The following is a 15,528-nucleotide window of genomic DNA, read 5'->3' on the forward strand; positions in this document are numbered from 1 at the left end:
TTCTCCAGAAAATTTGTTTAGTTTCTCACTATTAGCCAAGTGCCCAGCAAAATATGAAGGAGTATTTTGGGCCTAGAAAAGAGAACAACAGTCTCAAAGGCCCCTTGCTGAGTCATCTAACTTTGGACAAAACAAAACAGAATTTTAGTTCCACCCTGATGCTCCAGGCCAGTTGCATCTATCTGGGACTTATCAACCCCTGTCCAACAACCTTCCACCCCCTACACCTGCCCAGAAGACTTATCACCCCCTGTCCGGGAACTTTGCACCCCCTTCACCTGCCCAGAAGACTTATCACCCCCTGCCCAACTACAAATGTCATCTCAAAAAAGAATACTCAAAATATCCTGCCTGATTAACATTTCCCTTATCGCTTCCACAAACCTCCCTGTAAGTATGAAGCCTCCCTGATCCCTCTCGGCGCTCAGCCTGGTCATCAGGCCGACTGTCGCCCCTCCTTGCCTGAGTAAAGGTAACCTACTTCTGTTGAGGTCGTCTTTCCTTTTCTGCCAGGCCGGAACTGTACCCTACAAAATAGATTTAATTTCGTCTACCCCTGCTCTGTATGCTAGCTTTCTGTATTAAAAGTAGAACAGTATGTATTACCACAGTGAGTAATTTCAGTCAACATTAATTTTTTCAACTCATTTTGTTCTGAGATTATTATATTTGTAATTGAGATGATTGGTTATTGCAAATAGTTAACTGCTGAGAAGGAATTAGGCATTGATGAGTAAGTAGGGTAAGTCTAATGCTATCAGTGTCATTGGTTGATTGACCTTTATTCAGTAACTTACTTTGTTATGCTTTGCAGTGACTCTGGGAAATTGGAGTTATATTATCCTTTTGTTTCTTGATTTCAATATACAGAAAAGAAATGTTAAATTCATATCTATTTCCATCTCCACCTAGCTTTTAGTTTGATATGTAAAGCACAGTTTTTATTGTTCATTACATGTTTGTTCATTCATTTCTTCATTCAACTCATTCATCCTCTTGGTGTTTAATAAGCAATGTATCACTTATTGCTATGTATCACACACTATTATGCACATTTCAGTAAAGCACTGGTTGCCAGCGGTGTATCAGGGACCCCTGAATACATCTGTTTTTATCATTAAATTTCAGTTAATCATTTTGCTCCATTTTATTTCTGAAGATTTTAATTCCTGGTTCATAAATCGTATTTAGTCCAAGTTAAGTGTAACAAAGATTATTTCACTCAACTTTTGTGGTCCAAGATCCATTTCTGCTTGTCGGGTTGTCATATTGTATGTCAAATACAAATTAAAATTGAAGCTTCTTTTTAGATATATACCCATAAACCATTTTCTGACTTACGTCCTACTAAAAGATATGTTCAGTGGAATTTTATTCACTCTGAAGTCACCTAAATCTTTATCATCCTAGTAATTGTTTGAGTGGATATGTGATGTTTGTTTTGCTTAATAACTCATATATTCTCCTTTAAAAATCTTTTTGGAGATTTAACTGGTACCTTCTTTAAAATAAAATTTGTGTAGCAAGCTATAACTGTCCAACTGAAACTATCTCTAAAGTTCTGTTTTACTTCTTTAAGTGTGGATTTCAACTCAGTGCATAGAAGTAAGCTGTAGAGGTCTTTAAATAAACAAATGACTGGACAGTCACCCTCAGGTCTCATTCACCTTCAGGAGTCTCATTCAGTAGCCTGGAGAGAGTATTTATTTTTACTTTTAAAATGCTCCTCAGGATTTTAATATACAGCCATAATTGGAAACTATTATCTGTTGAAATGTAGAGTTAAGTTTTTACTTTGAAGATACAGAATCATAAGCTTTGAGAGGAAATAGACCTGGAAAATTATTCCTACAACGTCAGGAAACTTATCTGACATCTCAGGCTGACAGCTTGACCACTCTGGAAAGACTCTATTCTTCCATAAGGAAAAACTTAGAACCCAAACATCATATAATATTCAGTGGCACAGTCTTCTGGAGCAGATTCTCTCACCTTGATTCTTAACTTTATTCCATTCTTCACTGTACTAGAGATTAGCATCTTCTGGTAGATGGTACCCTGACCTATAGATTTCATGACATCGGGAATGCCCTTTCTTTGCACCCTTCATTAGAGGGATTGCCCTCTAACTCTCCTCCTCTATTATTGTTATCTATATGTGTTATACTTTCCAGAAGGGAAACATCAGTAGTATTAATATTATAAGCACACAAATTTACATGTTAATAACATTTCTTAGGCTTAATAACCTAATTTTTTGTGTACTAGAATGCTAAGTTTTATCTAATCTAAATTAAAATTGTTCTGGTAGTAGTTTATGTATATCACTCTTGTCATTATGATAGTTGATATGTAGGTCTGTTCCGTGGCTACAGGAATATATAAAGTAAATGTTTATTTTATTGAAACTATATAAACTTTGCAGTATCAGCCAGTGTCACCAACACTATAGCACTAAATTTTGCATTATTTAAACTTAAGGAACTAAAATATAATTAATCATGAAATGTAGATTCACCAGGAGCAGATTTAAGTACTGAAACAAGAAGAACTTCCTGGTAACTACCCAAATGAGTTTAACCTGATTGTGTTGTAGTGGACATTAGAAAAGCTGTGTTTAAATTATGGCTGAATTTTTAAAATGCTATTCTATGTCTCTCCTTGTATATTGGTTTCATTTTTCTCTACTGGAGACATAGAGTACCTCATAGCCCTGTAATTAATGCAAAGCATTGTTGGTGAATACCATTTTCACTCTAATTTCAAATACCTGTAGAAAACATTGAGTAGTCTTCCTTGCTCAGCCTCTTGCTAGGAGAAGTGCAGAAGTGGTATCCTTCTTCCCTAGATGCAGAGGTTCATCTACCATCACCATAACGGTTATAAGTAGCAAAGGATTCCTAGCTATATAAACTGTAGCTTAATTGCTATCATTATGAAATTTAGCAATATTGCTAAGACTGTATTCTGATCAAAATAAGTATAAATCAGATGTAGTTTATCAAGAAATTAACAGACACTTATTTTTTAAAATTGTTATTTATTTTTGTTTAAGAAATTACCCCTCTAGGCTAGGTAGTTGACCTATCAGTCTGGTTTGCCCAGGACTGTGAGAGGTTCCTAAGGGCTTGAGACTAAAGTACTAGCTCTGTGCAAGTCCTTGGCAAACTAGAAGTAGGTTACCTTTACCAGGAGTGCAGAAAGATGAATTATTATTGCTTTAAAGAGTAGATAGTCGATAACAGTGATATTTAATTATTTGTACATATCTCTCTACATCTTGTCTACCTATATTTTAAAATTAAGTTTGAATGCCAATTCTTCCTAATCTCTTCTTCTTATGAATTCACATAATTCTTCACCTGTATCATTTTTGTTCCACTTTGCACTTTAAAACATCTTTATCTGAATTTTCTATATACAAATTTTATCTCTGACACTATATAGAAAGTTCTGTTAGGTCATAATGTATGATTTATCTCTTATCCCTTATAGATTCTAGCATGGTGCTCCACACCTACTTTATAAGAAGGGATTTATTAAAAGCAAGCAATAAATTCATGAGTGAAGTAGGTGTATTGTTAATATAAGATGTACCAGTGTGTAATAGGAAAAAAAAAAAAACAACTGCTGATACAGAATTCAGAAAACCTAGATCTGTCACTAGGTAAATTTGTGATTCTTGGCAGTTCCCTTACTTATGTGTGTGTGTGTGTGTGTATGTGCACACACATGTGTATACACACTACAGTTTTGTCAACCCAAAACTGAAAGTTTCAGCTAGACCCTCCTTGCTATCTAGTGATGCTTTTGACTGTTCAGTTTTAATTTGGTCATCCATTGTTGTCAAAGACCAGTCCAAACTTTCAGCCTATCCTGTACAGTCCTCTGTACTGTACACCCCCTTTTTCACTTTTGGAAGATGACCACAATTTATACTCTATCAAGAATATCTACATGTAGGAATAAACTTGTCCAGTCCACCTTTGTAAATTGCAGTACATTTTAAGTAGAATAATACCAATTATTCCTTTCTGACACTGACCATTTAAATATTTACGATGTAAACAGCCATACTTACATAATTCAGAATCTTATATATGCACTGCTTGATGAAAATACAATATTCTAGACCATTTTTATGTTATGACTTTTGTGTTTGGAGAACCAAGTAAAAGTAGATTGCTTGAAAACTATGATTATTTGTTTTGTGTTTAATATATTTTTAAATGCTTTTTTATAGGAGAAAAACTATTTTGTAAAAGGTTTCCTGTTAATTTTTTTGAAAAATGTAACTGACAGCTCTTACAAGAACAGGATTCATCAGTGTGTTTTGAAGATTCACATTAAAATATGTAAAAATATTACTTTCATCAATTTTCAATTAAAATGTGATTATTATGCAGACTTTTATACATTTTTATAACCCAGTGTTCTATTGTTTTTAGCTACTGATGCAAATGTGAAGAATGAAAATCTTTCATCTGTGCAACAGCTTGGCATTAAAATGACTGTCAGGTATATTATAGGGAAATATCTCCCTGTGCATTTCTAGAATTTGTTTTTATCTAGCTAATATGTGCTTAATAATATTTAAGTTAACAATCAACTATTTTGTATGGTTTAAATGCAGAGTTTATCATTCAAAAAAATGATAACTTTGTTTTGAGGATATTGGCACATGGTTAAATTACCCCTGCAGGTAAATCAGTTATGGTTCATTATTATTTCAGAGGCTAATTACAGCATATTTAAGTCTCTATGACGATCAGGTTTTTTCCAAAAAACATTTTAAGTATCAGCATATTGGTAGCACAATTATACCACTTGCAAAAATATGATTAGTTTTTATTTTCAGGCTATAACTATAGTTATGAGTATAAAAGTATCTTAATGACAGATGCATAAGTAAAAGCAGAATAAATAAATTATAGTAGTTTGAATTTTTCATGTTCAAATTGTACTTTTCAAAAGAAATGGACAAGCTAAACGGACTGGGAGTTAAGCTATGAGCTCTTCATAATTAAATGGGGATCTTGACACGCCCATTCTATCTGTTCTGTTGGATCATCTTCGGAATTAAGTATAAAAAAGATGCATGTGAAAGTTTTTAAAAAAGACTGTAAATCCATAACATTATAATAAAAACTGTGATAGTGATTCTAGCACATCCACCTATATCACATAGGGTATATAACCCACTGATTATGTTTTGTGACCCTATACCTGCCTTTTATACTGTAATGACCTTATTTCCATTCTAAAATGGAATCCATAGATAATATGAGCAAGCTAGTCACATATTTTTTTAATTCAGCATGATGTCTTATTGTTAAGACGTAATCAGAAAGTGATTTATAATGAAATGTTTATATACAGCTACAGAATGAGACATAGCTGGCACCTGTGAATCATTGTAGCTGCGGGGCAGCTACAAATGGAGATGAGTTTTATTTTGGTGTTAAAATATTATAAGAGGGTTGCCACTGGCAAAGTGACTTTGCAAAATGATGACAAGTCCTAGGAAGGCTTCAGGCAAAGTGAAGGAACTATCTTTCCCTAACTTACATTTGGTTTCGTTCAGTGTATAATGAATAAGACTAATATATTATGATTTTGTATGAAGCGCAATTAATTTCAGATAATTATAAATAAAATTTTCATCTATACAAATAATAGGTAGGGCGTTTATAAGTTTTTACTGTGCAGGGCTGACTGTCCCATGTCTAACCTCCTGACGGTCACTCATCAAGTATCAGTGGTGCTCCAGTCACTGTGGCAGACAAAAACACTCCCATAAACTTCCAAAATAGTGCCATGCTCATGTAGAATCAGGACTAAATGAACCCTAAAATTGCTTCTAGACTTAGCATTCTGTCAAGCCAGCCTGTCAGCCTTCCATGTTGTAGATTAAATTCAAGAAAAAAGTGCTTATATTCTACTACTCATCTGTAGTATCTGTGTTTTATTCTTTCACTACTACTTCATTTTTCTTTAAAGTTATTGTATTTACCAGATGAATACTGCAAATTCTGATATATCATAATTATCAGGTCCATATATTGGGTGTTACTCGTTCATGAGTGCCCTGTATAATAGTTATGCCAAAAGTAGAAATTTGAAAACTTAAAACTATGAGATCTCAAGAGAACTACAGTTTGATGAATTTTAAAAAATGAATTTACTATGCAAGGCCTGACATTTTTCATTTTGTATGTTTTCTGGACATTTAATGTGTGACATTTAGGTATGGCAAGTTCCTCAACCTGTTAAAAGATGGTGCAGAAAATGATCTTACCTTGGTTTTGAAGCATTGTGAGAGATTCCTGAAACAGCAGCAAGCTTCTATGAAATCTTCTCTTCATATCCTTTCTAAATGACTGACAGTACTTTAACTCTCTTCATATGCTTTTCAGAATTCTTGGAGGGAATAATTTAAAATATTTGTAGGAAAATAATACTTTAACCTATATTAGTGATTTGCTATATCTTTTATAGTATTTTATTCTATTATTTTAAATAGGTATTTTATTAGATTGAGTTGTAATTATTAAATTCAACCTTATTAAATCTTGAATAATTAGTTATTAGAACATATTTTTGGGTATATATAGAGAAGCTTTAAAATAGGTTTAGTAAATCAAAATAATGCTCTAGATTTAGTAAATCTAGAATAAGAATAAAACATCCATTTATTTTATTTGTATTGGTTATCTTTCAGAAATAGAGTTTGACTTCAAGAAAAAAAAAACTTTATACAAATCATGTGCGTTACTGAATTCTAAAAATATGTGGACTTTTAAAATACTTTATTATGCTAATAATTTAACAGATAACCTAATCTAGAGAAAGGATGGTACTGTTGTGTTAATGACTTGAACAGTGTGTTTCCACAAAGCGCATAGTTTTTTCTTCTAGTTGCTGGTGATTTTGGCCGTGTCAACAGATAGTATATTAAATTAGTTACTGTGCAAGTAGTTTTTTTGTTAATAAAGTTTAATTTTAGAATCTGCCTGCCAATGTAGGAGGCACAAGAGATGCAGGTTTGATCCCTAGGTTGAGAAGATCTGCTGGAAAAGGAAATGGCAAAAGAGGAGCCTGTCAGGTTACAGTCCATGGGGTGGCAAAGAGTCAGACACAACTGCTCATACACACAGGCATTTACATCAATAGCTTATAAGCTGGTTGAAGACAAAATGAGAGCTAAGTATCATTAATATCTTTCTTGATAGAGATTCTGAAAATGAATATTTACGGAGTTCTGATATTTCACCATGTAAGATAAAATATTACAGAAGTTCCTTAACTGTGCCTTTAGTCTGCTTGCAGAGGAGTCACACTGGCCATGACTGGTTTGTATCTTCTTTGTTCATCATAATGTTGGGGGACAAAGACAAAACATTCCAATTTCTTCAGCAGTTCTCCAGGCTTCTGACTTCAGCTTTCCTTTGGTTGCCAAGACTACATATTTCTGTAAGACTTTTCAGTCTGTTTTATAGGAATATTTTAAATTCTAAGGATAATCCTCTTTAGATTCAATAGGATCTTATTATTTTATTTGTAGAGTGTGTTATATACTCTATATTCATTTTCTATCTGAAGGCAGTTTTGAGTGATTCATTTTGAAGATACACATTTGGTATTTTCTCAAATACTTGCTGTCTTACCTAATGATAACTGAATGAAGGATTAATAATAATGGGTGCATTATTAAATTTTAAACTTGTCATTTAATTGGAAAATTCCATATATAAATAGAAAACCTTTGAAAGGATATTTTTATTGTTACTTTGTTATAATCTCTGGTTAAATCATAGTATAAGAAAATAAAATATGTTGAAATTGTATCCATATTGTATAGAGGAAGAGCATACTTATATACATTTTGCCAATCTATGATGAGTTTTGGTTAAGGTATTATAGTGTATTTTTTTATTTAAAGATTTTACTAGTTCTGTGGGATCCAAGTTTAGTTTAGAGGTAAGTGTATCACTAATTTATTCATGATTCTGCATTTTACTTACTTACTGCATTTAAGACCTCCAACTTGGGGCAAGTGTCCATTATAAGCCATGCTAACGCTTTTCATGACAGACTGAACTTGGACAACAGAGTCACACAGTACCCAAGAATAAGTTGTTAAGGGGACTAGAGAGTATCTGTGTCAAGTTAAATGAAAGCATTTATTACATGCTCTTAAAATAGGTATTTGTGATTAAAAAAAATAAAAGCAAAGCACTGAGGAATACATTAAATGTTAAAATTTTATAATTTTATGTCTGAAATAGCTATATGCAATTCCTGCATAAGACTTTCTCCTGCTTGTACTTAACTGTAACTAGAAATTTGCTCACATAAAAGGAGGAACCAAAGACAAAGAGTATGTACTAGCTTTTCTCCAATCAGTGGAACTATTTTCCTTCTGTTAACCAGAATTTGGACAATTCTTTAAATTGTACATGAAGGTTTAGAATATCTTTAAATGCTTATCAAAAGAATTTTTAACCTTACATTTGTAAATGAAAGACAGAAAAAATCTTTAAGTCCATCACACACTTTCATATCAAGTATTTTGAAAAGATACCTACATGCCACTAGTTTTAAGTATTCTGCTTTAGTGTTCAGATTGTGACCCTGCCAGACATCACCAATGAACTGCTTTTAACTATAATTTTATAAAGTTGCATTTCTGCTTTGACTCTTTAAACCTTTTTTCTGACACATTATTTTACTTTTAACACGAGTGATGTGCTCTAATAGCATTTCTTCCCCTACAACTGAAATCAGGCAGTACTCTAATAGCTTTGAGTTTATTAGATTAACTGTTTTGATAGCATCATATAATATGTAATATAGATCTGTGAATGGAATGGAGTGACATTACTTAAGGGTTTTAGAATGAACTCAGTGTAAAGCTTTATACCTTTCTGTTAGTGCAGCTATATTGTCAGTGAAGACTCATGCTGTGCCTTCTATAGTATCATTTTTTTCTTTTCAACTACAGATATACCAAGTTGAATATTTTATTACCAGTAATTTGTTTTACTGTCTTTGTAAAGCAAATAACATTCTGCTAACATTGCTCTTCCAGGATTCTGTCTAGAACTGTTAGCTAAGTGCAGTTACTAATGTCTGTATAATCACCACTCCATAGTTTAAATGTTTTTTATTTAAACTTTTGATTTAATCTTTTGGATTTTTTTTTTTTTTTTTTTTTGCTGTGTCACTTTACTTGTTAGTGCATGTGGTAGAAGACTTAATATATTACTTTAAAAGTAGCCCTTTTCTATTATATTTGTTCCATTGGTTCTAAACATTATACTGACACTTTCTATGCAGGTTGACAAAATATGCAAATCTGCATTTGCCAAAAGACATGTTAAAGACACTTTAGCTTTAGCCGTTAATAGCACAGACTTTTCCACCATCTTTAGCACAGGACCGTGTTAATGTAATTAACCTCAGGAAAGCTTCAGCCTGTTTGCCCTGAACCCCATTCCCTTGTTCTGTTTTTTTCCTTTTGTTCCATGGCCTATATCGGTTCCAAATATGCTCCTTCATTTATGTATCTATTTATTTCTTACACACTTACATGTAATCTCTCTGGGGCAAGGTTTTGTCCACTGACATGCCCCACCATAATTATTCAGTAAATATGCTGAATGTATGAATTAATATTTAGATACATATATGTAAAATTCATTTTAATTGAAGACAGTAGGGAAAACTACTAAGTCATTCAAGTCCCTTATGATTATACAGTTGAAGTGACAAATAGATTCAAGGGATTAGTTCTGATAGAGTGCCTGAGGAACTATGGATGGAGGTTCATAACATTGCACAGGAAATGGTGACCAAACCATCCATCCCCAAGAAAAAGAAATACAATCAGGCAAAATGGTTGTCTGCTGCTGCTAAGTCACTTCGGTCGTGTCAGACTCTGTGCGACCCCATAGACGGCAGCCCACCAGGCTCCCCCGTCCCTGGGATTCTCCAGGCAAAAACACTGGAGTGGGTTGCCATTTCCTTCTCCAATGCGTGAAAGTGAAAAGTGAAAGTGAAGTCACTCAGTCGTCTCAGAGTCTTAGTGACCCCATGGACTGCAGCCTAGCAGGCTCCTCTGTCCATGGGAGTTTCCAGGCAAGAGTACTGGAGTGGGTTGCCATTGCCTTCTCCAATGGTTGTCTGAGGAGGCCTTAAAATCACTAAGAAAAGAAGTGAAAGGTGAAGGAGAAAAGAAAAGATATACCCATCTGAATGCAAAGTTCCAAAGAATAGCAAGGAGAGATAAGCAAGCCTTCCTAAGTGAACAGTGCAAAGAAATAGAGGAAAACAATAAATGGGAAAAGACTAGAGATCTCATTAAGAAAATGAGAGGTACCAAGGGAACATTTCATGCCAAGATGAGCCCAATAAATGGCAGGAATGATACGGACCTAACAGAAGCAGAAGATAGGAAGTGGCAAGAATACACAGAAGAACTGTACAAAAAAGATCTCATTGACCTGGATAAACATGATGGTGTGATCACTCACCTAGAGCCAGACATTTGGAGTGTGAAGTCAAGTGAGCCTTCAGAAGCATTAGTGCATACAAAGCTAGTGGAGGTGATGGAATTCCATCTGAGCTATTTTAAACCCTAAAAGATGATGCTGTTAAAGTGCTGCATTCAATATGCCAACAAATCTGAAAAATTCAGCAATGGCCACACGACTGGAAAAGGTCAGTTTTCTTTCCAGTCCCAAAGGAGGGCAATGCCAAAGAATGTTCAAGCAATGACAAAGAATGTTCAAACTGCCATACAGTTGTGCTCATTTCACATGCTAGCAGGGTAATGCTCAAAATCCTTCACACTAGGCTTTATCAATATGTGAACTGATAAATTCCAGATGTACAAGCTGGATTTAGAAAAGGCAGAGGAACCAGAGATCAAATTGCCAACATCCGTTGGATTATAGAAAAAGTAAGGGAATTCCAGAAAAACATCTCCTTCTGCTTCATTGACGATGCTAAAGCCTTTGACTTTGTGAATCACAACAAACTGTGGAAAATTCTTAAAGTGATGGGAATACCAGACCACTTTACCTGTCTCGAGAAACCTGTATGCAAGTCAAGAAGCAACAGAATAATGAACTGGTTCAGAATTGGAAAAGGGGTATGTCAAGGTTGTATATTGTCACCCTGCTTATTTAACTTATATGCAGAATACATCATGCGAAATTCTGGGCTGAATGAAGCACAAGCTGAAATCAAGATTGCCGGGAGAAATATCAGTAACCTCAGGAATACCACCCTAATTGCAGAAAGTGAAGAGGAACTAAAGAGCCTCTTGATGAAAGTGAAAGAGGAGAGTGAAAAAGCTGGCTTAAAACTCAACATTCAAAAAACTAAGATCATGGCATCCAGTCCCATCACTTCATGGCAAATAGATGGGGAATATGTGGAAATAGTGACAGACTTTATTTCCTTGTGCTCCAGAATCACTGCAGATGGTGACTGCAGCCATGAAATTAAAAAACGCTTGCTCCTTGGAAAAAAAGCTATAATCAACCTAGACAGCATATTGAAAAGCAGAGACATCATTTTGCCAACAAAATGATGGTTTTGCCAAAAAACCAGTCAAAACTGGTTTTTCCAGTAGTCATGTACGTATGTGAGGGTTGAACCATAAAGAAGGCTGAGCACTGAATAATTTTTTTGAACTGTGGTGCTGGAGGACTTTTGAGAGTCCCTTGGACTGCAAAAAGATCAAATCAATCTTGAAGAAAATCAACCCTGAATATTCATTGGAAGGACTGATGCTGAAGCTCCAATACTTTGGCCACCTGATGAGCTGACTGATAGGAAAAGGCCCTCATACTGGGAAAGATTGAGGGCAGGAGGAGAAGGGGGCAGCAGAGGATGAGATGGTTGGATGGCATCACTGACTCAATGGACATGAATTTGAGTAAGCCCCGGGAGTTGGTTATGGACAGGAAAGCCTGGTGTGCTGCAGTCCATGTGTGTGCGTGTGCAGTAAGTCACTTCAGTTCTATCCAACTCTTTGCAGTCCATGGGGTTGCAAAGAGTAAGGTAGGACTGAGTGCCTGAACAATAGCAACAAATGTAAAAGATAGTAGGCTTTTATTACTTTAGAAAATGTGTTTAAGAGCGCTCCCTACATTCTTAAAAGTGTTATAAACAAATTGCATCAAAATGATTTTAAAATTTGGCTTAGAAACAATATAGGAAATAATGAAATATTAAAGTTTTAAAAATTTATAAACTCTATTACTGTGAGATAAAATAATTTGAAAAAATGTGTCCTTAAGCCATTTACACAAGAAGAACCCTTTAATGTACTGATTTAGTTAAGTTATCTTCCAATTTTGTCTTTAAGAAAATTCTTCCTGAATGATAAAACAATCATTCTTTATGGAATTTCATCAAAAATCACTTTGACTAATTGTTAACATCAAAGCTGTTAATAAGTATAGATTAAGAAAGATCAAGAAATCAGTTATTTCCATGGAGGAATACCTAATCTCAAATAATAATTATAATAAAAATAACAATCATGTATGCCTTCTCTGTTAGTTGAAAGATGAGAGAGGATAACAAATTAAATTGAAATAAAAACTGAAGTATTTTAATTCACTTAGAAACAAAACTTCCTTGATGATAAATCAGGATAATGTTGCATTATAATTACTAGTGTAGTTCTGCAAAAAAGTATCATGGAATAGGATAGTCACTTTATATTCATTTAATTATTTTATATAGATTAGTGTGTGAATATCTGTATCTTCCTTTTCATAAAATAAATTAATAATAATCCAACACAGGAGGTTTAAAGTTAAAAATTCTAATAGCATTGAAATGTTCATTTAGATTTAAATGTTATAATCATCAGCATGTCATTGCACACTTGTAACCTATTTGCAAGGCATTAACAGTAGTAAGTCATGTAACCAATCACTTACTGGGAAGAGGAAAAGCATTCAAGTCCTTTCCCCTTCATATATGTGACTTTGAATCTTAGAAGATTCCTTTTTCCTATGCGTGGTTCTTTTTTGTCTGAGAGGAGAAATATTGTTTTTTTTAATTAATTGAATTGAAAAGTTTTCTATTCAGAGTTTTCTATTCAGGCCTCTGCATGGTGTGCGTGGTGCACACGCTTGACAGCGTAACTGCAGCAATGCCAATCAAATATGACCTGTTCTCGGCCTACAGATCCCTAGAGTGGAGGACAGGATTGGGTTGGATCAGTTTGCATGGGTTTGGAAAGTTTGTCTTTCTACTAGTGTCTTTCTATTTAATATGCATAAGTTTTCCTTAGTGTTAGAAATAAAATGACTGATTAAAACTGGCTGTAGTGAAAGAAAAAAAAACTGACTGCATACTGTGTTTTTCTTTAAGCACCTATCTTTCATTTTAATCTTTATTAAAGCCAAATACTCTTAAGAAACAGCATAACATGAACATATGGGTTCATATCATGCCAATTTTAGTATATACCAAACCAAAAATTTTACTGATAACTTTTTCCATGATACTAGGCTAGTTTATATGTTACGTAGGTGATCTGTTAAATGATGTGATCCTGTATGTGTTCTGCTTAATTCTATGTTCTGAATTTTCTTTAGAGTTACCTTTTATTGAGTTACCATCCTTTCCAAGAGTTGTGACTACCCAAAATATATCAGAACACTAGAAGTATAACAAATATAATTTATAATTTGATGATTCAGAAGATTCTTTGTTATATTCATGTGGCTCAGAGAGGTCATTGATCTGGTTTATTAATATCATTAACTGTAAATTAGAGTTATGAAATGATAATAGACCAGTTAACAAAGCTTCTCATATTATAAGAGAGTTTATTGGTAATTACAGGGTGTAACCATTAGTATCTTATTATCATTCAGTCAGTTTGTTGAGTAGCTATTCTGTGTAGGACTTGGTGCTAGAAGTTTTGTTAGTTACCAAAATTTATGGCATAATTTCTTCCAACAGTATAATTCATAAGAGTAGAAGAATTCTTGCCTTATCTTTGGGAATCCATTACATAATAATGTTTTTTTTTCTTCGAGAGAATTAATTAATCTATTGTCCCCATGTCTATACAAACCTAAATATATTGTATTAAGCAACTTAGAGAACACTGTGTAATAATATTTCTAAAATATATTATTTTTACACTCTTATTATGTATATATTCAGAAAATTGTTATCTAATTTGCATTGAAAATTAAAGTATTGTATATGTATGAGTTGAGTTTTTTGCTCTTAGGTATATTTATTAGATTAATTAATTCTACTCTGCAACTAGTAATCAGTGAAAACACATTGTGTACTCAACAAAAGAAGATAAATCAAAGGATGCTAATTCTCATTCAGTTCATATTTTTATTCTTAGCTATTTAATAAAAAAGTAATTTTCTTTGTCTGAACATCCATATGAAGTTGACTACAAGATGTTCATTTAATATGATGCATGTCTTCAGTCATCAATATGTAATATTAATTTTTGTGTGTGCTGTGAGATAAATCCCTAAGAACCTATCATAAAATATATATTTATACTTATATGTTTCCACAAATACATATTTCTCCAGTATGAAATGGTAAATCATTATTTATCATAATGAATGATAAAACCTGAAAACTACTGGTAAATCACTGATTTTCTTATATAACTCAAACATAAATTCTTAAAAACAGTTTAGCAATGAAATTTGCAAAAATTCTCATTTTAACTCATGTAATTGTTACATGTGAGCTCAATTTGTTTTGATTTTAAAGTATTAACTTTCTTTTATTAATAAAAGTTTGAGCTGCCCAATAAATATACAAAGGTAAATTTAAATTTGAGTTATATATGAAAATTTCTGAGATCAGTGATTTATCAGTAGTTTTCATGTTTTATTATTCATTATGAGAGCAGATCCAAATTGAGTATCAAATTTTTTATCAGTCTATGGGATATAATTGCTAGTCAAATAATTTTTCTTAACTCAAAATTACATCTTCAAGTTTGTTCTTCTTTAAAAAATGTATTGTGGTTAGATGTTGAGTTTACAGTAACATTAAAACATACAGCATTCATGATGATAAATTGTACCCAAGAACTAAATTGAAATAATCTACTTTATCAAGAAATTGCTGAAAAATGCATTTGTAAATATATGTGTGTCTGTATCTATACATATATATATACATATAAAATACATGAAATAAATTATATATATATATGTAGATAGATAGGATAGCTTGAATTCATTTATGAGGATGCACCAAGTTTTAGAGATGAATTTCTTACGGATTTCTCAGTTTCAATTATTTGTAACTCAGGTTTTAGTTCAGTTCAGTTCAGTTGCTCAGTCGTATCCGACTCTTAGCAACCCCATGAATCACAGCACGCCAGGCCTCCCTGTCCGTCACCAACTCCCAGAGTTTACTCAAACTCATGTCCATGGAGTCGGTGATGCCATCCAGCCATCTCATCCTCTGTTGTCCCCTTCTCCTCCCACCTTTAATGTTTCCCAG

General features: G+C 33.4%; 1 protein-coding gene across 6 annotated transcripts in view; it reads left to right on the forward strand.

The window, feature by feature from the left end:
* Window positions 1–15,528, forward strand: part of TBC1D32 (TBC1 domain family member 32) — a 179,601-nt gene that overhangs the window by 140,194 nt on the left and 23,879 nt on the right. For all 6 annotated transcript variants that reach the window (XM_043889936.1, XM_043889937.1, XM_043889938.1 and 3 more), the window contains 3 exons: window positions 4,449–4,518; window positions 6,248–6,363; window positions 7,319–7,473. In XM_043889936.1, the coding sequence (XP_043745871.1) occupies window positions 4,449–4,518; window positions 6,248–6,363; window positions 7,319–7,473 (341 nt within the window). The remainder of the gene's footprint in view (window positions 1–4,448; window positions 4,519–6,247; window positions 6,364–7,318; window positions 7,474–15,528) is intronic.

This window comes from Cervus elaphus, chromosome 28 (genome assembly GCF_910594005.1).
Source record: "Cervus elaphus chromosome 28, mCerEla1.1, whole genome shotgun sequence".
Taxonomy (NCBI): Eukaryota; Metazoa; Chordata; class Mammalia; order Artiodactyla; family Cervidae; genus Cervus; species Cervus elaphus.